The sequence below is a fragment of the Alligator mississippiensis genome, chromosome 2 (genome assembly GCF_030867095.1).
Source record: "Alligator mississippiensis isolate rAllMis1 chromosome 2, rAllMis1, whole genome shotgun sequence".
Lineage (NCBI taxonomy): Eukaryota > Metazoa > Chordata > Crocodylia > Alligatoridae > Alligator > Alligator mississippiensis.
Genome location: NC_081825.1, coordinates 301,913,466 through 301,937,758, shown reverse-complemented (window position 1 = coordinate 301,937,758; position 24,293 = coordinate 301,913,466). Strand labels below are relative to the sequence as shown.

Below are 24,293 nucleotides of genomic sequence, written 5' to 3'. Positions count from 1 at the left end.
GCTATAATGGGGAAGCACAAAACTGCCTATAACTTTGTAATCTCTTTCCTGATTTGGATGAAATGTGCAGAAATGATAGCCCCTTCTGAGTCCATGAAGGCTACCAAGTTTCAAGAAGATAGATGCAAGGGTTTCTGGGAATCTACATCTGAAAGTCTTAAAAGCAAAACGCATGTGTATGGGTTAAGGCATGGTGGGGGGGCAGGGAGTGAAAACTGCACAGATGGTGGCCCCTTCTGAGGGCATGAAGCCTAGCAAGTTTCAAGGAGATAGGTTCAGGGATTTCTGGGAAACTGCACCCCAGGCTGCTGACAAGCAAAACACGTGGCATGTGTGACTGTGTATGTGTTAAAGCACAGCGGGGTGAAACTGCAGGGATGGTAGCCCCTGCTGAGGCCATGAAGCCTGCTAGGTTTCAATGAGATAGGTGCAGGTGTTTCTGGGAAACTGCAATTCAAACTGTTCAGAGCAAAACTTGTGTCACTTGTAAGCATGAAGGCACAGAGAAAGCTCAGTTCAAACAATGCTTTTTATGCTGTTTTTCCATCCCTCCCCCAGAGCACTGGGATTGGCAGGGACCTCAGGGAAGGATCACGGTCACTGGCCAGCTACACAGTCAATATGAGAAGTCCTTCCCCCACTCTTCCCCTACCCTCTCCTTATTTTCTCTTTAGCTCCAAGCAAGCCCAGCTTTGAAACTCAAAATGTTTCAAAACTTTTGAAACGTTTTGACTGTCCTTGTTTCATTTCAAGGCTGTTTCAGAGCCTTTCATTTCATTTCAATTTTGCTGTTTCAAGCTCAAAATGAGTAGAAACAGTGTCAAAATAAAACAGCCAGTGAAATTTTGCACAGCCTTGTTTTAATTGTTCTTTTTTAAAGTTTTTTCTTTTTCTTTTTTGGAGTGGGGGTTCAATGGCTAAGGTCTCTTTCATTTATTTCATTTTCTGATTACATGTTGCTGTTCTACATCCAACTGATTATAAGCTTTTGCTTTGATCAAATAAATTGGGAGAGTAAATGATTATTTTTTTAATGGAAAAACCCCAGTCCTCCTATTACCTCTTCTTTCTTGTGTTATTGAACCCAGAAGCTCCAGTCTCGGACATGGTGAGCTTTCCTCCAGGAGCAGGTCACATCAAGGGGGACAATTCCTGTGCTCATAATTCAGCAGGTATCTCAGTGCTTGCAGGGATACTCAATCATTAATTGACTGGCTCCAAATTAGCAAACAAAGAAGACAATGTGTGGGTTATTTTTTTTTTAATGGAACCTTATCAAAGAGTACAGCCAAATGAAGATGGAAAACAGGTCAAGGGAAACCAAAATTAACATCACTCTTCTCAGAATGCACTGGAATGAATATGTATGATGCATTATAGATCTGACTGATGAATGACCTTAGAAGCCATGCCTAAGAAGTAATGCCTTATACTGAGTAATGGAGGGTCTTCTTTTCGGCGTGAAGCATTAGTCACTGAAATGCTTTCCCTTTGCTACTCAGAAAAAAAACCTTTTAGATATCTAATGTGCAAACTGTTTTCTTCATAAGAACAGAAGAGCACCTCTCCTTGCTATAATATAGCACCTGTTATTCGAGGAAATGTGTCCACTCCTCTATCTCCTGCCTAGCTGGGGCTGACTCAGCTGGTCTGGGATCCAGTGCAAGTGTTATTTAATAGGGCATCTGGTTCTCTAGGGCATCACCTGGGGTCAGGGAGCAGGCAGTCACAATCTTGGAGGGCTCCTTGTGCAGTGGGTCCATGTAGTCCTCATGCTCAGGGAGCCCAGTTCCATCTCCTGAGGAAATCCACCAGCAGGCACTTGTCACATTGGAATCAAAGATATGCATGTCTGATTCCCCCCCAGAGCCAGGCCAGGACCTGGGTGGAAGCATGGGAGGTCAGAGGTCCTATGGAGATAGATCCCACAGTGGGAGGGGCTTGGATATTACAGGGTCTTCAAGCCAGTGCCTCCCCTAAGTTGGGGGGTGGTGGAACCATTCCCTCTTCCTCACACTGACAATATCTCAGGAAGCTAATGTAGCAAGCTTATGCTGAAACAGAGGAGAAACTGTCCCTAACCGCTCCTCCGCCTCAAACTCTCTGGTTGGCCAGCCAGTTTGATAGCTCCTGGTATCACTCTGTGTGCAAACCAAATCTAGGATACCATTGCTTCTCATTGGTATAGCAGCCATTGGGTAGAGACATCTATCAGCTCTCTCAGCCCCAGTAGCACAATATCGACTGCATTTGCTGTCTGCTTTGTATCAGGGAAGTTAAAATGTCCTGTAATTGCACAATCTCTACTACCACTACACTTTCCCAAACAGTCACAGGGATCTGAGTCCATTTCAAAGCCTAAACCAGGGGTTCTGCAGTAAACCCTCAAACACAGTCGCTATTGGGCCCTTTTCACTCTCTTTTCCTAATGTGATTGTCATGCATAGTTTCATAGTTGGTAGGGTTGGAAGGGACCTGAGCAGGTCATCAAGTCCAACCCCCTGCCATGGGCAGGAAAGGATGCTGGGGTCAAACGACCCCGGCTAGGTGATTATCCAGCCTTCTTTTGAAGACCCCTAGGGTAGAAGTGAGTACCACTTCCCTTGGAAGTTGGTTCCAGATCCTAGCCGCCCTGACTGTGAAGTAGCGCCTCCTGATGTCTAGCCTGAACCTACTTTCAGTCAACTTATGGCCATTATTCCTAGTTACTCCTGGTAGTGCTCGGGGGAACAGGGTCTCTCCTGTTCCCTGCTGGTCCTCCTTGGTAAGTTTATAGATGGCCACCAGGTCCCCTTTCAGCCTTCTCTTGTGGAGGCTGAGCAGGTTCAGGTCCCTCAGCCTCCCCTTGTAGGGCCTGCCCTGCTGCCCCCTGATCATGCAGGTGGCCCTCCTCTGGACCCTCTCGATGCTGTCCACATCCCTCCTGAAGTGTGGCACCCAGAACTGGACGCAGTACTCCAACTGTGGCCTGACCAGTGACGCATAGAGGGGGAGGAACACCTCCTTGGACCTGCTCATGTTGTACCTGTAGATGCATGACAAGGTGCGGTAAGCCTTACTGACTGGATCCTCACATTGGCGGCCCATGTTCATCTTGGCATCAATAATGGCTCCAAGATCCTTTTCTGCTTCTGTGCTGATGAGAGGGGAGTTCCCCAGCCTGTAGGTCTGCTGCTGGTTCTTCCTCCCCAGGTGCAGCACCTTGCACTTGTCACTGTTGAAACCCATCCTGTTCTCATCCACCCACCTCTGTAACCTATCCAGGTCTAGTTGTAGCCTGTCCCTCTCCACTAGCATGCTCACTTCTCCCCACATCTTAGTATCATCCAGGAATTTGAACAAGGTGTTTTTCACCCCCTCATCCAAGTCGCTGATCAAGATGTTGAACAGTGTGGGCCCAAGGATAAATCCTGTTGCATCTATACCATTACATTGTGTTTCATTACAATCAATCCCTTTCCTAAGCAGCTTGTATCCAGTGATATCCATGTTCTAGTCATGGCTGCTATTCTACTGCACTTATTATTTTTATAATGCCTGATTTCACGTTCCACAAAGAGAGTTCCTGTTTCTCCTTCCTGTTACCCAGACTTTGCATTGGTTTGTAAATATTTCAGGTGTTTCCATCTGACCTTATCCACCTTATCTGTCCAGCAAGGCCCACCAGTGGCATGGCAGGTTGAAGACAGGGGCCAGACTTTAGATCTGTGAGAAGGAACTTGTTTGGTGGAGACGTTGACCTCCATTCCTCATACCAGAGGGTCTCTTCCATGCAGTCCCAGTGCAGCAGTGGGTGTCGTGATGACAGACATGCAGCAAGTGGATTTAAGAGATCATCGTACAGTGGCAGGCTTGGATTGGCATAGATCTTCTCCAGTAGCTTGCTAGTTGCAACTTCCCATTGGATATGAGGAGAAACAATGTTGCTCAGGACTGGTAGCCATAGTGGGGTTGGTTTCTTTCTGTGCCATCAGTTCATCTGATCTAGCACTACTATCACCATGACTGAAAGAGACTTGGGGCTCATGATTGATCACAGGATGAACATGAGCCAACAATGCGATGCCACAGTCAACAGAGCAAATAAAACTCTGGCTTGCATCTACTGATGCATCTAAAGCAAGACCCAAGAAATCATCCTCCCACTTTACTTGGCCTTGTTGAGGCTGCAGCTGGAGTACTGCATTGATTTCTGGGCTCCACAATTTTAAAAGGATGTGGAAGCTTGAGAAAGTCCAGAAGAGAGCCACACACATGATTAGAGAGAGCAGGAGAACATACCCTATGATAACAGACTGAGAGCCATGGGACTCTTCAGGCTGGAAAAGCGCAGGCTCAGGGGGGGACCTGGTGGCTGCCTATAAGTATCTGATAGGTGTACATCAGGATCTGGGGGAACTCCTGCTTACCAGAGCGCCCCAAGGGATGACAAGGTCAAATAGTCACAAATCCTCCAAGACCATTTTTGGCTGGGCATAAGGAAAAACTTCTTTACTGTCCGAGCCCCCAAGGCCTGGAATAGACTGCCTCCACAGGTGGTACAAGCACCTACTCTGGACTCCTTTAAGAGACATTTGGATTCTTTGATCCCAGCTGACTTCCTGCCCCTGGGGCAGAAGGCTGGACTCGATGATCTTCCAAGGGCCCTTCCAGCCCTAATGTCTATGAAATCTATGTTTAGAAGTCAAGACAGCAGGTCTTATGAGGAGAGGTATGGGACTCTTCAGCCTGGAGAAGAGAAGGCTCGGGGGGACTTGGTGGCAGCCTATAAGTACATAAGGGGTGTGCATCAGGAACTGGGAGAACATCTGTTCACCACAGCACTGCAAGGGAAGACAAGGTCTGATGGTCACAAACTGCTAGAAGACCGTTTTAGATGACATAAGGAAAAACATATTTACTTCCCAAGGCTTCAGAGTCTGGAATAGACTCCCCCCCTGAAGTGGTGCAAGTACCTACTCTGGATATGTTCAAGAAACACCTGGATGCTCACCTCGCTGGGATCCTATGACCCCAGCTGACTTCCTGCCCTTTGGGCAGGGGGCTGGACCCAATGATGTTGTGAGGTCCCTTCCAGCCCTAACATCTATGAAAACTCTGATCTTGCCTGCTTTCTCACCTGCATGTTCTAACATGTTAATCCAGTTCCTTAGCCTTATTTCCTCTCTACTACTCAGTCAGTTTTTTTTCCTTGCTCTCCTGGTCATATGCCTCTATCAGTAGCCTCACTTATTTGATGGTGAGCCCACTGGTTCATTTTTTCAGCAGGGCTTATTATTTGTCTGTTCAGCTTCACTTCTCCTGTCTTCCTTCTCATGTTCAAATTGCTCCATCATTCTGTTCAGCTGCATTGACAACCCTTTGATCTTCTCTCTCATGAGTGCTGTCATGCAAGACTTCATGCATATATAGCTGATGTTACGTGAAGATGATAACCATCCCGCATTTTCCACACTCCATCATCCTCATTTCTCTGACTATAGTTGGAAACTTCTCAAGCAATTGCCATCTTCATCTTTAAAAGAACAAACAAAAACAACCAACACCACACCAAAAGAAACCCCTGTCACACAAAGAAAAGGAGAGAAAAGCTAAACATATTTCTCCCCATCCCAAAACAACAAGTCAGCAAACACCATCTCTTCCAAGGAAAAAAGAGAGGAAAAAAACCCTCAGAATCATTTGAACAGGCTATGTACAGAAGTTAGGGAGTCTCCAGGCACAGCTGCACATGCAAATAATCCAGGAGCAGTTTACTCTAGAGTAAGGTACTCTAGAGTAAATTCTCCCAGGCACACATCTACACGTGCAGGGGTGTGGGAAGAATTTTGTGCTCCAAGCAGCAGACTGCTCCCGCTCCCTGCGGCCCTGCACTGGGCCTCTGCAGCAGCCAGAGGGAGCTCTAGGCTCTCCCTGGGTGCTAGCCCAGGGGCTAGCAGAGAGCAGGGGGCAGGAAACAGCTGTCTCCTGGTGGGACCTGGGACATTGCTCCTTGCCCCTGGGAGTTGCCTGTTGCTGGGGCAAGCTCTGACACCAGAACCTGGGTGGGGACAATGTCCCCTGCACTGGCAGCAGGGAGCTCCCAGGCCTTGCTCGGTGACCAGGGTTGGGAGATCCTTATCATACCAGGCAATCTTTGAGACTCTTGTGGTGCACAGTCTGCAATTCTTGTGGATTCTGTAAGTCTTAAACCATTACGCTCAAGCTATGAGACACAGAAGAGTCACTTCAGATTAGTTATCATTTGTTAAAAATCAAATTTGAAAAAAGCAATTTTGTTAATTCCCCAAAAATGTCATCTGAGGTTTGTTTGTTTTTTCTTTTCAGGTCTACAGAACACCTTTGGAAAATCAACTGCACAATAGTTTATACTGGATCGTATTGCATTTGGTATTGGCTAGCCCAGTAACATTTTAATAGTCTTGAATGAGCATTTAATTTAGATTTAATAGGGCAGCTACTCTATTGTAATTAAATATCAATTGATTGTTAAAAGAGTACTTGCTAGATTTAATATATAAAAGATAAACTTGGGTTGCCATATAATTAACTCAGAACACAAGAATAAAAGTGCAATTAAATTTTTAGAACACAGAATTTGTGAAAATAGTTTATCAAGTTCACAGGGACTGTGAAAATTAAATAAAAACAAGATGCTAAATCCACTAATTTGTGTTTACCAGGGAGACTAAAATCTCTCAGCTTGGTTGCTCACTGATGACCTTCAGCGTAGTTTCTTTTCAGATGGAAATCAGAGCAGATAATGGTAATCGATATACATGCCAGCTATGTTCTGTACTGTGAGACATCCATTTCCAAGCAAGTAGAAAAATAAGGATAAGTCAGGTCTCTCATGTGATTTTAGTGTAATTTGCTGTGCTACATTTAGAGCTAGTCTTTATCACAGATGCACTTGAAAACATCCCAGCTTTATACCTACTTAATTTTAACCTACTTTTAAAATATTTAATTTACTCTCATTTCATTTTCTAAGTCCTCCCTGTACTATAATTTGTTTCACTTAGTTGCTCTAGTAAATGACAGAAAACAAGCTTGGCTTTTCTGCTTCAATTTTAGTTTTACAGAATCTTAGATTTGAAAAAAATAAATGAATATAGGAGCCAGAAAAAGCCAGCCAGGAGAATGTTCTTGATTGTCAACCAAGCACAGCTATACGTAGACAGGAGCAGTACCTCTTACAGATTGAAATTCACCTCCATAAAAAATAGTTTAGTTATATAATAACCAAGATATAAATCAGAAAACATATTAGAAACTCACTCCTATAGGTATCTACATTGCCGGCATTGCATTTAACTATCATTTCTTTTATGCATGCCCCTCACTACTAAGTAAGATGTTTTCTTGCTCGAAGAAATCACCATGCTACTCTTCATACCTCTACCCCCCAAACAATATGGCTATGTAGCACTTGCAACGTGTTTTCATTTTCTCCCCAACCTATGCAACCAGTAGCACAGCAGAACATGAATGGTTTCTATTCTGTCCAAGTTTTGTTAGGTATGCGGCCCCTAGGCATTGATTACTAGGAGTTTTCAAACACAGCGTGGCTATGCAGACGCGTCTGCGGTGCCGCATACTACACTTTCAGTTGTTCTCCATGCTGCAATGGAGCAGCTTGAAGGGGGTTTTTTTGACCCCTAGATATGAAGGGGTCAAGCAAACCCACTGAAAAAAAGTGGAGTGGCACATGTGGCAACAGCATGCGCTGCCCAAAGCTGAAGCCTGACCAGCCAGAGCCACATTCCTCTGCCAGCCAGGCTCCGCATGGCAGAAGCGATGCAGTTGTAGCCCCAGGAGACCCCCAGGTAATGCTGCTGGGACCATCCCAGTGCTAGCCCCACTTTCCCCTATCCCACACAGGGTAACTTGCCGCACGCCAGAGCGTACATGGCACAGGCATTCCCCAGGGCCACCCAGTGACCACATAAGGTGTGCTACCGCTAGTTGCCCCCAGGGAAGCAAACGCCCATGCATGTCTGGATGTGGCCTTTGTCTGTTTAGATTTAAATAGAACCAATGTTTGTTCAATACATGCTTTTGAAAATGCAATGCAGTTCCACGTTAGGTTGCTTTACATACAACTGTATTGATTTTTATCAAAGGAACCAATCACCCAGTGATGTCATGAGCAAACACCATAGTTGTAGCAAAACAAAAATATAGATGACGACTGGTTGACACAAGAGAAGCAAAAGGACAGTATGTTCTGTTCTTGGTGACAACGAGCTGTTCAACTCACAACTGGACTATGTTCAAGAGAGGTATGTCTTCATGCCCATAAAATATCAGCAGTTAGAGCATGCTAAAAAGTACCAATTATTTTTGCACTTTTTTTTTCATTTCTCTTGCAAAAGATTCGTAGGTGCTTGACAAGAAAAAAATCAATTTTCCATAAAAAAAAAAAAATATTGTGTTCTGCTAACATGGTTAAGAAAATTCTGAATTGAATCCATAAAGCTCTTAATTAACGTAACCCCTCTAGGTCATCATCATCAACATGACTGTAATATTCTCCTGGCCTATATCACCAGTCACTGGGTGCATATACTCATGCGCATTTACTGCTCAGTAAGTGAAATTACTGCTCAGTACGGACACGCTTCTACATGTGCACACCCATACTGTGCAGTAAATATCAACTTATACTGACTTGAGCATAAATTTCATACCTGCATTATGCACGTATGAAATTTATGCCCAATTAGTTACTGCGTAGTAACACACGTGTAAACACCTTACTGTGCAGTAACACTGTGTGTGTGGACTGACTTGGGAGTAACTTTACTCCCAAATCACTCCATACACAGCATTAATGTGCTTTAATGCTTGCACATGTAGATGCCTGCCTATTCTCGCTTACTGCTCAGTAATTTGCTGCGCAGTAATTTTAAGCCAACATAAATGCATGTGTAGACACACCCACTGACACAGGCTCAGCTACTTTGGCAAGCCAATAATGAAGAGGAGCAAATACTCTTTAATTAATTCACCATTTGCCTGTGTCAGGTAAAGAGAAGACAGGGAAGAGGCCTTGCTTATCTTCCTTTTGGGGCATAGGAGCTTGCTGGCACGTGCGAAGGGGACTAACTTCTAGGACTTTAGTAGGAGTCACATTATGAGCAATAAAGACTGCAACCCCATCTGCCATCTTGTTACAAGAGCTTATTGCATTCTTCAGAGGCATTCATATCTCAGTAGGTGGAGGCAAAGTATACCTGAGAAAGGAAACTTGGTTCTTGAGCTTCTTTGTCCTGGAGATGAGCCACAGCCGAGCTTTTTTGCAAACCAAATGCCTTCTGTCATTAAGCAGGGCTCAGGAGCCCCTCAGTCTTACATATGGGAGCTGATGACAGAAAGAAGGAAGCTTTGGTGGATTATAAGAAATGATAAGCAGACAGAGGCTTTGAGGACCACTTCTGCAGGATTGGTCACTGGTCCAACTCCAGGGTGGATGAATTTCAGACGTTTCCATCGGAGAAGCTTGGATCTCCACTGGACTTGACAAGACCCTAGTTCAATGTTACTTCAGCAAAGGGACCACTGAGCACCAGCACAAGTGGAGGGGATGGTCTCTTGTATCGCACGGTCTGTTTTGTCTGGGCTGAGTTCTTCAGTAAGCTGAGTTGTAAAGGAGGCAGCATGACACAAGTTTTCTCCTGGCCTCTCCATGCCAGTCATGCAGCTCAGTTTTTATTTGTGTTATAAAGGCATAACTCAATGCCTTTTTATAGCGCACTTGAGGCTTTTTGTTGGCACAGACTAAAAGACAATATAACCAGAGGCAGAGTTTTGTTATAGTCTGCAAAGCCATCAGGCAGAGAAGCTGGAGTACCACTACAGGAGAAATGACAGCAAATTTTAGAGAAAGTTAAAGAAAAATGGGTCAAATTCTTCCCTGCTCTAACCCCATTGATTTTGAGAGGCCCAGGGAGGTTCCTTTGCATTCTGTCACCCACCACAGAAATATTGGAAAGGCTGTGGCATTCAGAAAGAAATAAAATAAGTACGTACAAACTGGCAGCAGGAAGCTGCCATATTGCGATGCCAGTCATGCCTACTTACCATATAGTAAGGAGTATGGTATTCTGTTACAACCACCCCATGCCTTCAGTTTAAGAAATATATATGAGGGAAATAATAGACTATGTGGTTCCTTTTCTAAGCTAAAGTGATTTCAAGGCTGATGATGACCAGCATGTACGCTGCTCCTTTCCGTTGGCAGAACTGTGCGTGTGGGTCCTGATGTCTGTATTTACCCATCTCCCAAATACAAAGGGCAGAGGTTCATCAAATGAGCAAGTTAGTGGAAAGAAAATCTTTGTGATGCAAGATGGGTTTAGTTGAATAGCAGTATAGCATAGAAACCCAGTCTGAAAGCCAGCAGTAAAGTTCTGAGATCTGGACTTGCTCCTGAAGCCTTGGTTTCTCTAGAAAAGTAAGCAGCTAACTGGATCTTGGACTCTGGCTTCATGCTACCAGCTGTTCTGCAGTTGGAGAATGAGCTACATGGACTGCTGGAAAATCCCCATGCTCCTGAGACAGAGCAGGCCAAGAGGCAGATGCTGGAACAAGGAGACAGTCCCAAGGACCAGTTTCAACATGTGGCCCCTGAGGGCACATCAGAGTCAGCCAGAGCAGGAGGAGAGCCCGGGTTGGTGACTGAGATCCTGAGCCACCTGTCAGGCGAATTTCCACAACAGAATTTACCGTGCCACTATGCCAGACCACTGCTATAGTCCGTCCAATATCCCATGACCAGAAATGGCCCATGACTCTTGCCTCCAAATGGGGAAAAGGCTACCAGAGAACTGTTAAATACAGTATATACTGGGGAGAGAAAGATGTCATCCTGACCTCCCAGAAGAGATTACAGATAACTGTAAAGATGCAGTATTACGACGACCAGGGATAATATTCAAAGGCACAAATGAGAGTTAGTTACCTGAGAGTTAGTTAAGTTACCTTATTTCTTTTTATGCTTTGTAAATCCCTCTTCCCATAGTAGCACCTTAATTTGTGTAAGTACAGAACATGAAAATGTTTTTTCAGGGCTGCAGCTTCTGTCTGTGGCTTGCCAGGTGACAAAGCCCCACTTGGTGGTGATCTGTTGAGCCCAAAACAGATGCGTTATGATCTTGTGGACATCTCTCTTAGAGGATGGAAACAGCCACACAAGCTACAGCTTTACTTGGCCAACAGGGATCCTATAATTTTGGCCCCTTCTTCAGTCTATGGCCTAGCTGATAGGTAAGGCTGACCACACATAAGTTGTTCTTGGCCATGGGAGCAATGATGGCTTAAGCAAGTTCTTCAAAATGAGTATCTCTTGAAGAGACCTGGTGTTTCTGGCTTGGGGAAAACAGAAAGAGCTCAGGGTGCCTCTTACCGAAGGACAACGATAAGACAACCAGAAGGGAATGCAACAACCAGCCCTACAAAAGGTTGCAATACAGTAGAGCCAGGACAAGACCCTCAAACATGGCATCTGAGACTCTAACAGCAACTCTAGACACAGTGGAGGAGAGCACTAGCAGCAGAAGGCACCCAAAGAGAAGGAAAGCATTGGGCATGTTTACATGTGCATTTACTGCACAGTAACTTATTGCACAGTAACTTACCGTGCAGTAAGCAGCTTTTACACCAATGTCCACATGTGCAGGCATTACAGCGCAGTAACACTGTGTGTAGACTGACTTGGAACTGAAGTTAGTTCCAAGTCCATCCACACAAACAGAGTTACTGCACAGTAAGGTGTCTACACGTGCCTTACCACGCAATAACTACTCGGGTGTAAATTTGCTACCTGCATCATACAGATAGCAAATTTATGCCCAAATTGGTGTAAGTCACTATAGTTACTGTGCAGTATGTGTAGACATGTGCCTGTACTGCACAGTAATCGTTGGTTACTGCACAGTAACCTAAGTTAGTGCACAGTGATGGTGCATGTAGTCATGTAGGAGAAATGATCCATGTGATCAAGGAGCAAAAGAAACACAGAAACCAGGAAGTTCTTTCACTGAGATGCATTTCCCCAGAGCAGGGCATTGGCTAGTGCTTTATCTGAGTGCTAGCATTTTGGCTGCCTGGCCTGAATACTTAGAGCAGTTAGACCTTAGCAGATGCCAAGTGAGTTCAGCCATACAACAGGGGCTGACCACAAACTTGAGTGATGTTTCTCTTGATTCACATTTGTGCAAGTAATAAAAAAAAATGGGAACCTGAAATTTGGTGCTTGAGCTCATACGGAAGGCCGAATGACCTGCTGTTCATTACAACACAGAGGTAAAACTGACAACTCTCTAACCAAGAGTCCTGAGGACAATTCTTGCCTGCTTTATTTATAGCTTTCAGCAATGGCAACCACAGGTTAAACACGAGAGGCGGTTTCCCCTCTAACCACCTTTTTCCAGTTGCTCATACTGAAACGTTTCGGGTCAGATCCTAACTTCAAATGTTGTAAAAGAGGAAAAAAAAACAGTGACTCCCAGAGTTTTGCTCTGACTTTACACCAGAACAAACAAGAACACCCTCCACAGCCATCCTCGGATTAGGATGATTTTTTCTACCCCCCTGAGAACCTGGAGCTGACTAGATCATGCCATTTTTTGAGTTAAACATGTGAAAAATGCAATTTATTGGCATGTTCATTTTACCTCCTCCTAAGTCAAACATGACAAGGCTTAAGGTCTGTGTACCTCACCTCTGATCTGATGCAGGTCCCACTGAGTGCAACAGGAGTTACAGCCAACCGCTTGCTTTATATTATATGAAATAAAGGACAAAACCCTCACATTCCTAGAAAACTGTCTTGGTATTATCTCAACCCGATGAATGTCCGACCTGGAATTTGTACCTGTCACTTTCTTCCTGCCGATCTCAGTTTAAGAACATTTCTATAATCAGTGTGTTGCGAACGTGCTCCTCTGGGAATCCTCCATCAGTTATAGACACATGTAATATAGACACCCGAGACACGCTCTGCTGAGTTTTGGATGCCTCCCTGCTTTGGGCTTTATTTGTTGTTCTCTTTATAGAGCCAAGGAAATTGAAATAAATAAATGAATAAATTAGCATTTGCACAGGGTTCAGAATAAAAATCAAACAACCAGAAGTCAGGAGAATCCCACAGGACTGTCTTGCCCAGCAGTTTACGCCATTGCACTGCACAAGTGCATAGGAGCCCCCATCCATATCAGAAATAATAGACAGCAATCTATCCCCAAATCCCATCTCCAACAGTGATCCATACAGGGAAGGTTAAAGGAAGGTGCAGAAGCCCTGAAGTAGGAGGATCCGTGGCAATCTGCCCTATCGTGTCGTCTCAGCCTGGTCTATGATACTTGCAGCCTGGATTGCATCAGAAAGCACAAAAAGGAACGGGGCATGGACCTAGGTGCAAGCCTAGGTCCTGCCTATGCAGGGGGTCAGACTTGATGATCTATTGAGGTCCTTTCTGACCCTAACATCTATGAATCTATGAAACCTCTCCTTAGCAATGACTTACAATGAAAATAAGCCTGAACCTACAGGATGGGGTAAGGATCCAATGAACTAGTACAATAGAGCTGGAACATCTACCTAATCCTGACCTTACCATGATGCAACTGGGGCAAGCCACACCTCACATGAAACCTTGCACCTAGGTCCATGCCCCTTTCTTTCATTTCCCTTGTCCCACACATAAATCTTCATGTATCTGCGTTGTTTAGTCCATTGGTCACATGGTCTTTGGGAAGTAGTGGAAACTCTCCACCCTCATCATTTTGGGGGACTCCAGGCCCCCCACCCATCAAATGTTTCATTGAAAGTGAAGACAAAAAAGGCACCAATGCTGTAGTATGATTCCCAGGGGTCTACAGACCTCAGTGTGGGACTCTCTGGTTGAACTGATATCATAGTATTCGCAGGGTGGCATTGTCTCCATACTAAAAGATTGTGTCCATACTAAAAACAATAAGCCAGATCTTATTCACTTCTAAAAATGACATTGTAGTCCTTTGTAGCTGTTTCCCATTCAACAGGGAGGTGAATGCTGGTAGAAACCTTAACTGGCAGTTTCTGTTGCACGTAGCATGTGATTTTTCTACACTGCTATTTGGGTTTGGGTTGGTCCCAAAAATTTTCCTACATCTGTTTCGAAATCCAAGGTCCTAAGCCCATCTCCAGTGTTAAAGCCAATAGGACCTTAGCCCCCTACTCTCTAGGGCATCTCTTTAAAACAGATCACCTGCAGTGAAAATAGGCTTGATTTTTTCCTTCTTCAGTCTGTTAAGTGTATGTTGGTTTTTCCTTCTTCTTTAATATCACTGCCCAACTCGGGTAGTATTTTTCCTTACAGAATTGAGTTCTGAACACAAACAGACTCAGTACCCAGACAAATAAAAACCCCAGTAATCAGTTGTTGGTGGCATATTTGTGCTACCTTTGAGATTTCTTCACTTATTGTGCTCTCTATATAAAGCTCTGGGAACTGTATGAAGGCTCAGAGCTACACGCACTTGGCTTTAGCCTCTTCCCTAACAAGCCTCCTAGTTAGCATTCACATTACATCAGCAGAAAAAAGAAGCTCCTTTTTGTCTTGTAGCAAGAGCAAACAAAAGCTTTATTATGCTCTGTGCCATCTACAGAAGTCAGACAACTCTCTGGCTTCAATGAAGATCAAATATTAATGCAGCGTTCGAAGTAAGATATTTGAAACTATCAGCATCACAAGCTTGTTGAAAACAGTGGCTGGAGAAAACTCTCTCCATTAAAGTCCTCTAAAGTGTAGGATTCTCACACATGAAAAACAGCAGGATGTCAAATATGCTTTTTAAAGAAAATGGGTGACTGTGCAGAAGACCCATCAGACAGTAATGCCGGATAATAAGCATCTGCACTGCTTGAAATAAGGATTCATTTTCAAATATCAAGCTCCAGGAGCGAATGGAATAAAAACACTAGTTTGCTCTGCCCCAAAGTGTGCCAGATGCCCCACAAGACAAACACAGGAACCGTCTCATCATGCTGAAGTCTCAGGCTCCATGTCTACACTGATAGTCACTGTGAATGCCCATACCTGCTGACTTTCTATACCATAGACACCTAAGTACTCGAGCTCAGTCACTGCCAACCATTGAGCCTGGATTTATATATAGGGTGGTTTGGATTTTTATAGGGTGGTTTGGATAGGGATGATCCTGTCTCAGGCCGGGAGCCAGACAAATGACCTCTCGAGGTCCCTCCCAGCCTGACTTCTCTTGACTCTGCTGAGCTGCTGGGTGTGAACCCAACTCCAGCCCCGCATTGCCTCCTAGCCAGCTCCTTACACCAGTAGTTTGGAACTTACTCTGCTTGGAGTCCATAGAGCCTAAGGAGTCAAGAGCAGCTATCCCACAATTCCCTGTTCCCAGCTTCAGGCCCTTCTCCATCCCACAGCCTTTCTCCAGAGAAGCCTAGGGGAGAATGATATAGTCTTTAGATGCATTCCCAAAAAGGCGATAGGAGGACTCTTATGGTCTCAAGTTGCAGCAAGGGGAGTTGAGGTTAGCTATTAGGAAAAACTCTCTCGTGGAGGGTAGTAAAGCACTGGAACTGGTTAACCAGAAAGGTGGTGGAATATCCATCCTTGGAGGTTTTTAAGACAAAACCTTGGCTGGGCTGATGTAGTTGGGGCTGGTCTTGCTGTGAGCAGGGGGTTGGACTACATGTGACCTCCCGAGCTCCCTTCCAGCCCTAATTTTCAATGATTCTCTGACTTTTTCTTTCTCTTCTTTATGACTAAAGTATGCTTTACCTTTAAATTATTTTATGAAAGCTAAATCCAACCTATAGGCCAGGCAGTCTCACTATAGGCTAGTCAGTCTTACCTCCATCCTTGGTAAAGTCTTTGAAAAGGTTATTAAGGCTCATATATATGAGAGCCCAGCAGATAAAATTATGCTGAGGGGAAACCAGCACGGGTTCGTAGCAGGCAGATCGTGCCTGACTAATCTAGTCTCTTTTTATGACCAGGTTACAAAACACCTGGACGCAGGAGTAGGGGTAGACATCGTTTACTTAGACTTCAGGAAGGCCTTCGATATGGTATCCCACCCCATACTGGTGAACAAGTTAAGAGGCTGTGACTAGGATGACTACACAGTCCGGTGGGTGGCAAATTGGCTAGAGGGTCGTACCCAGATAGTGGTGGTGGATGGGTCAGTATCGACCTGGAAGGAAGTGGGAAGTGGGATCCTTCAGGGCTCGGTCCTTGGGCCAATACTCTTCAATCTCTTCATGAGTGACTTGGACGAGGGAGTGAAGTGTACTATGTCCAATTTTGTGGATGATACAAAACTGTGGGGAGAAGTGGACACACCAGAGGGTAGGGGACAACTACAGGCAGACCTGGACAGGTTGGACAAATGGGCAGAAAACAATGGAATATGATTTAACAAGGAGAAATGCAAAGTGCTGCACCTAGGGAAGAAAAATGTCCAGCACACCTACAGCCTAGGGAATGACCTGCTCAGCAGCACAGAAGCGGAAAGGGATCTCGGAGTCCTAGTGGACTCCACGATGAACATGAGTCGTCAGTGTCATCAGCAAAGCTAATGGCACTTTATCGTGCATCAGCAGATGCATGACGAACAGATCCAAGGAGGTGATACTTCCCCTCTATCGGGCGCTGGTTAGACCGCAGTTGGAGTACTGTGTGCAGTTTTGGGCACTGCACTTCAAGAGGGATGCGGATAACCTGGAGAGGGTCCAGAGAAGGGCCACTCATATGGTTAGGGTCTTGCAGGCCAAGCCCCATGAGGAGAGACTGGGGCACCTGGACCTCGTCAGCCTCCGCAAGAGAAGGTTGAGAGGCGACCTTGTGGCTGACTATAAATATAAATTCATCATGGGGGCGCAGAAGGGAATTGGTGAGGCTCTACTCACCAAGGCACACCTGGGGGTTACAAGAAACAATGGCCACAAGCTAGCAGACAGCAGATTTAGATTAGACATTAGAAGGAACTTCTTCACAGTTAGAGTGGCCAAAATCTGGAACGGGCTCCCAAGGGAGGTGGTGCTCTCCCCTACCAGGAGGGGTACAGGACCTCCACCTGACACAGGAGGTACACGGTCCCACTAGGGGGAATGCCATACTGGATCTGGTATTGGCAATGGGGGATGACATGGTAGGGAACCTACAGATCGGAAGCCATCTGGGGGACAGTGATCACCTAATAATAGAATTCACCATAAGACATCGAGTGGGTAAGGTAACTAGTAGGGTGAAAGTGCTAGACTTTAGGAAAGCTGATCTCATTGCACTCAGGCGATTAGTCAAGGAAGCACTGCAGAGTAGGAGTTTTGAAGTGATGGGTGCCCAAGAAGGGTGGCTGTGCCTTAAGGAAACGATCCTTTGGGCACAATGCAAGACGATCCCCGTGCGAGGTAAAAGAGGGAAAGGGGCCAGGAGGCTTCCATGGCTGACCAGAGAAATCCAGGGCAGCCTAAGGGCCAAAAGGGGAGCACATAAAAAGTGGAAACAGGGAGAGATCACCAAAGATGAATCTACCTCCTCTGCTCGTGCTTGTAGGGAGGCAGTTAGACGGGCCAAAGCTGCCATGGAGCTGAGGATGGCAACCCAAGTAAAAGACAACAAGCAATTGTTTTTTAAATATATAGGGAGTAAAAGGAAGGCCCAGGGAGGAATAGGACCCCTGCTAAATGGGCAGAAACAATTGGTGACAGACAGGAGGGACAAGGCTGAACTCCTCAATGAGTTCTTTGCCTCAGTGTTCCTAAGCGAGGAGCACGACAAGTCTCTCACTGGGGTTGTAGAGAGGCAGCAGCAAGGCACCAGACTACCATGCGTAGACCCTGAGATGGTGCAGAGTCACTTGGAAGAACTGGATGCCTTTAAGTCGGCAGGCCCGGATGAGCTCCATCCGAGGGTGCTGAAGGCACTGGCCAATGTCATTGCAGAGCCACTGGCGGGAATATTCGAACACTCGTGGTGCACGGGCCAAGTCCTGGAGGACTGGAAAAGGGCCAATGTGGTCCCCATTTTCAAGAAGGGGAGGAAGGAGGATCCGGGCAACTATAGGCCAGTCAGTCTCACCTCCATCCTTGGCAAAGTCTTTGAAAAAATTATCAAGGCTCACATTTGTGAGAGCCTGGCAGGGCAAATTATGCTGAGGGGAAACCAGCACGGGTTCGTGGCAGGCAGATCGTGCCTGACTAATCTAGTCTCTTTTTATGACCAGGTTACGAAACACCTGGACGCAGGAGTAGGGGTAGACATCGTTTACTTAGACTTCAGGAAGGCCTTCGATACGGTATCCCACCCCATACTGGTGAACAAGTTAAGAGGCTGTGACTTGGATGACTACACAGTCTGGTGGGTGGCGAATTGGCTAGAGGGTCGCACCCAGAGAGTCGTGGTAGATGGGTCGGTTTCAACCTGGAAGGGTGTGGGCAGTGGGGTCCCGCAGGGCTCGGTCCTTGGACCGATACTCTTCAATGTCTTCATCAGCGACTTGGACGAGGGAGTCAAATGTACTCTGTCCAAGTTTGCAGATGACACAAAGCTATGGGGAGAAGTGGACACGCCGGAGGGCAGGGAACAGCTGCAGGCAGACCTGGACAGGTTGGACAAGTGGGCAGAAAACAACAGAATGCAGTTCAACAAAGAGAAATGCAAAGTGCTGCACCTAGGGAGGAAAAATGTCCAGCACACCTACAGCCTAGGGAATGACCTGCTGGGTGGCACAGAGGTGGAAAGGGATCTTGGAGTCCTAGTGGATTCCAAGATGAATGTGAGTCGGCAGTGCGACGAAGCCATCAAAAAAGCTAATGGCACTTTATCGTGCATCAGCAGATGCATGACGAACAGATCCAAGGAGGTGATACTTCCCCTCTATAGGGCGCTGGTCAGACCGCAGTTGGAGTACTGCGTGCAATTCTGGGTGCCACACTTCAAGAGGGATGCGGATAACCTGGAGAGGGTCCAGAGAAGGGCAACTCGTATGGTCAAGGGCCTGCAGACCGAGCCCTACAAGGAGAGACTAGAGAAACTGGACCTTTTCAGCCTCCGCAAGAGAAGGTTGAGAGGCGACCTTGTGGCTGCCTATAAGTTCATCACAGGGGCACAGAAGGGAATTGGTGAGGATTTATTCACCAAGGCATCCCTGGGGGTTACAAGAAATAATGGCCACAAGCTAGCAGAGAGCAGATTTAGACTGGACATTAGGAAGAACTTCGTCACAGTTCAAGTGGCCAATGTCTGGAACGGGCTCCCAAGGGAGGTGGTGCTCTCCCCTACCCTGGGGGTCTTCAAGAGGAGGTTAGACGAGTATCTAGCTGGGGTCATCTAGACCCAGCACTCTTTCCTGCTTATGCAGGGGGTCGGACTCGATGATCTATTGAGGTCCCTTCCGACCCTAATATCTATGAATCTATGAAACCTCTCCTTAGCAATGACTTGCAATAAAAATAAGCGTGAACCTACAGGATGGGGTAAGGATCCAATGAGCTAGTACCATAGAGCTGGAACATCTACCTAATCCTGACCTTACCATGATGCAACTGGGGCAAGCCACACCTCACATGAAACCTTGCACCTAGGTCCATGCCCCTTTCTTGGACTGAGCCAGAAAGGGTTGAACAAACTTCCAGCACGTCTACTTGACACGTCTTCTCCAGACCTGAGCAACTCCACTAGGGTCAAGTCTTGTGTCCTCTTCCTGCTTTGGCTCTGCTCCCTAACTTCCTTACCCTCTCAGGGACCCAATTCCAGAGCACAGCAGCAGTTCCTGACCTCAGCTTGCTCCTCTGGATTTGTTTCTGGCCTCCTTCACCTCTAGCCTCCAATCCTGCTCCATCACTACTCTAGAAGATGCATTCCCAGGTCCTTGATGGGTGCATATCCAGAGGGAAGTCATATACGTCCAGCACACAGCTTCAGCTCAGAAAGCCCTCCTGGTTCCAAAACCAGGCTCCCAACACTGCAATCTATCGAACTTGGAATAAAAGGGAAATTGTACCGCACCCCCTCGGTACTCATTCCCCCATGGGGAATGAGTGAAAATAGGCAGGAGGACCCCCACAGGGGCAGTGCGTGGCACTCCTCTGTAAGGCAAGACCAATTCCTTTGAGCACTGCTGGACATACAGACATTAAAACACTATGAACCGTTGCCAGAGAAACCGAGTAAGCTCCTAGTCACATTGGGAACTTTTTATTCATCCACATAGGCCTTCTGACTACAACAGATGTGCTAGCTTTAGTAACTACTCAGTATTTTAAGTAAGGGGTTTATGATTTAGTAGCATAATACATACCCACCTCACAAGATGACAGCTACTTTCCTGCAGTTCTCCTCACAGGATTGGAGTCTCTCTGGCAGCAAGGAAAGTGAAGACTGTCCATCAGTACCATCGGAAGTAGCCCAAGGTAAGAGTCTTCCATCCTTGCTCACCTTGCATGGCATTAAGAGTAGTTTCAGTGCCAGTAATGGGATTGCTTGTGAAGTAAAGGGTTAGTTGGGCTCCTCACTATGGAAAAGATGTGGACAAATTGGAGAGAGTCCAGCAAAGGGCAACAAAGATGGTTGTGGGGCTGTGGGACAGGACTTGTGCAAAAAGGCTGAGGGAACTGGGCTGATTGAGTCTGCAGAAAAGACTAAGAGGGAATTGAATAGCAGCCTTCAACTCCCTGCAGGGGGGTTGCAAAGAGGATGAAGCTGGACTGTTCTCAGTGGGGGCAGATGACAGGACAAGGAGCAATGGGCTCATCTCAAGGGAAATTTAGGTTGGATATTAGGAAAACTGTCTGACTAGAAGGGTGGTAACGCACTGGAAAAGGTTACCCAGAGAGATGGTGAAGTCTCCATCCTTGGAGGTTTTGAAGACCCAACTAGACAAAGCCTTGGCTGGGATGATGTAGTTGTGGCTGGCCCTGCTTGGAGCAGGCGGTTGGACTAGTCGTGACCCGAGGTCCCTTCAACCGTCATTTTCTCTGATTCTATTTAGGGTATGTCTGCAAAGCACAATAAAGATGTGATAGTAATGCATGACAATATACCTATGCTAGTGTAAACCAACCAGCAAAGGTAGCAAAACCAGTGATGATATGGTAGTAAGGGTGTTAGTCCTCCTTAGCATCTAGCACACCTAACCAGAACTGCAGAGGACCTGTACACTGGTTGCTACTACAGCTTAAACCCAAGCCCGCTGCATCTTCACTACTTAGCACCGAAAGCTAAGCTAGCCCAGATGTGGTAACTTGCACTACAAACACACTGTCATGTTGCTGCATAGACTTGATCGTATTGTGCATTCATTGCCTCAGAAACTGCCCCAAATTATTCAGTCCCTTTTTCTTTTGGTATATCCCTTGTAAAACATTTTGGGGATTGAGGATACTGCACATGTTTTGGAAATAGTTCCATAGTTTACAGCAAATATGACTTCAAATCCTTTGAGTCCAATACATGAATGCTATGTAGGTGAAAGTGAAGCTTCAAGATATGCTTTGTTTCCAGAGGAGACTGCAGCTACTGCTGCATTTGGTATTGGGCTTTTATTTCTCCTAGATTTGCAAGTAGGTTTCTTACTTCTGCTGTCTATCTGCTGTCTGCCTCTGTACCTCACAAATAAACCAGGCTCCATTCTTTCAAAATCCTTTAATGATTTTTACAGCTCTGCAACATCTCAGATCATACAGAAATAAAACCAGAACAAAGTTATAGCTCACATAAATATTACTGAGAGGGACCACACTTCATCTTTCTTCTTGTATGAGACTCCTGAGAGCCGAAACAGAGCAGTGTCTATACTGCTCTCACTTGTCTAAACCTTGCAATTGCACGCACATGAATAGCAATTAACTGTATGCCGCATCAATGCTATTAACAAACTTTCCGTAACAAAGGAGGTAGATTGGATGTATTTTAATTTTATTTCTATTGTATCCAAAAAGCAGCCAGAAAGCTTAATGAAGTATGTGATGGTAGGGGGTAACTCAAACACGTCTGATGTGTGTCAGACATAGAGAACAGCAAAAGGTAGAGAAAAAATTGTTGCGGGTTTGTAACCAGGCAGCTAATTTCTTTTCTCTTGTCCTATACTCTGTCGCATTGTTCCAAGATCAGAGCTGATGCAGTGTGAATTATATTGGTGGACTAACAAATGAGACATTGCAGGTTCCCCCTGTATTCCTATTACAGCTGCTCTTTCTGCATCCTCCATCTTTTGTATTTGCAGTTTCCAGGTTTAGGGCAATGCTGCAATACCCTGGGCATATGCAGTGCTGTGCTTTTACATACCTGCAGCATGGGTGTCTTGCATTTATCAGACCTGCCTAAATAAAGCTAGCCATTGGCATGCTTTATATTTCCTATGCAGTGGTGGATTAAGATTTATTAGGGCAAACAGAAAACTGGAGGCCTCCCATTGGGCATGGGCAGGTTCCCTCTGAACCTGCCAGGGTGCTGCAGCTGGGCCCACCTGGCCACCTCGGCATGCCCAGGGTGAGCCACAGGGCATGAGTGCTGCCAAGGTGAAGAAACCCTGGTCCCGACCGGGCCCCTAATCTCTGGCCCTAACCCAAACGGAGGGTAAAGGCACGTGCTGCCTGCCCTGGATGCCCATGCCCAGGATGACTGCCTGGAGGATGCTGCCCCTGGAGCCCCAGGGGACCCATGAATGGCAGGGGCCCCACGTGCTTTAATCTACCCTGCCTATAGGATCTTCTGAGCCTGTACTGCTTCCCTATCCTTGAAATCATTGAGTCCGACCCCCAGCACTCTTTCCTGCCTATGCAGGGGGTCGGACTTGATGATCTATTGAGGTCCCTTCCGACCCTACCATCTATGAATCTATGAATCTATGAAATAGCAAGGCACTGATGGTGTGCTGGGCTCTTCTGCGTTTCTCTAGGGTGGGAGAGAGCATGTTCTTGGTATTGTGCATTGTTGTCAGTAGTGTGAACGCGTGTGTGAAGGTGGGGGGAGGGTAGAAGGAACAATTTTGAGGAATCTTTAGGTAAATAATTGCATGTGCATTCAGAGGCTAGCGTCTGGACCCAGAAGGCCATTTCCAGTCCAATGCTCCTGCATCCCTGTTGCGATGCCCAGAAGCCCTGTTGATGAGTAGGGCCCTTTGTGCCAGGCCCAGGCAAACACAACATGCCAGGCTCTCTCGGCCCTGGTGATCCTGCAGTGCAAACAGATGAGACAAAGGGGAGAAGCTAGGGAAGATGACTATTTCTTAGAAGAAGAGCTGAAGCGTAGAGACCAAGTGACTTGACCAAGCTCACACGGGAAACCAGTGGCAAAACAAAGAACTGAAGCCCAGTCGCCGCAACTCCACATCAGTGTTAGCTGCAGCATCACTCTCACCCCTTTATCTTTTTTAAGTCCCTACTGTGCAACACATCGGATTCCCAGATGCACAAGTAGAGAGGTGCAAGGGGGGAAAAGGGTGGGCAAAGGAGGAGAGCTGCATTTGCAAGGGGAATTCTTACCTGCTTCGGGGGCTTAAAAAAATATCCCCGTCGGCTGCTCCCACAGCATGGTCTTAGTGGTGGAGGGAGGCTGGCAACATAGATGCAGCCGCCCCGGATCTGCCCTTGACCCCTATGGGTCCATGATAAGACAAAGGGGAAAAGCAGAGCTCAACTTCCGAGTGCTGGGGAAGAAGGGAGCTTGAAGTATTATCATGTACAGCCTCTAAGCAGAATGAGAGAGAAGGAAGGAGAGAGAGAAGAGGAACAGATTTGCACCTGGCCCTGTAGTCCTGGTTCATGCAAAACACATGAACGTGTAATCCTGGTACCAGTAATACACACCCACTCGTCCACGCTGGCACCGCTGCTAAGGGAGAAAAAACCATGCTCCCTGTGCCATAACCGAGTGGTTCACTGACCTAAAGACGACTTCAATTTGTTGCTGCTTCTTAAAGACGGTTTCAATTATTGCTGATTTTTTAATACCAAAGGGAAATACAGAGGACTGTCAGCATTGGCTGATTTGAAATGTGATGAAATTATCACCCAGCCTTAGTCAGGGATTTTAAATTAAAGGCAACTTGGTCTGTAAATACTTTGTGTCGAGATTATTGTTCTAGTTTCCTAATGGCTTTTGGCACCAAGGCCTTGTCAGTGGTTTATTGTACAACCCTTTGGCTGTGACAGTGTCTTCTATGAATAAATCATACACTTCACTAAGCACCAGACGATGGCAAAATGCAACAGCAGATGAAATGAAGCAATAAAGAACCATTACGAATGCCTGTTCTTCTCTCCAGGTT

General features: G+C 46.1%; 1 protein-coding gene across 8 annotated transcripts in view; it reads right to left on the bottom strand.

The window, feature by feature from the left end:
* The window catches only part of LOC109285286 (uncharacterized), a 282,747-nt gene that overhangs the window by 49,544 nt on the left and 208,910 nt on the right, over nt 1–24,293 (bottom strand). For 4 of the 8 annotated variants that reach the window (XM_059723423.1, XM_059723424.1, XM_059723421.1 and 1 more), the window contains exons 5-7: nt 20,852–21,021; nt 20,325–20,461; nt 1,061–5,515 (exon numbers count right to left, since the gene is read on the bottom strand). In XM_059723423.1, the coding sequence (XP_059579406.1) occupies nt 2,530–3,489 (960 nt within the window). In that variant the 5' untranslated portion in view covers nt 3,490–5,515; nt 20,325–20,461; nt 20,852–21,021 and the 3' untranslated portion in view covers nt 1,061–2,529. The remainder of the gene's footprint in view (nt 1–1,060; nt 5,516–20,324; nt 20,462–20,851; nt 21,022–24,293) is intronic. The other 4 variants (XR_009460339.1, XR_009460338.1, XR_009460340.1 and 1 more) reach the window with 2 other exon arrangements.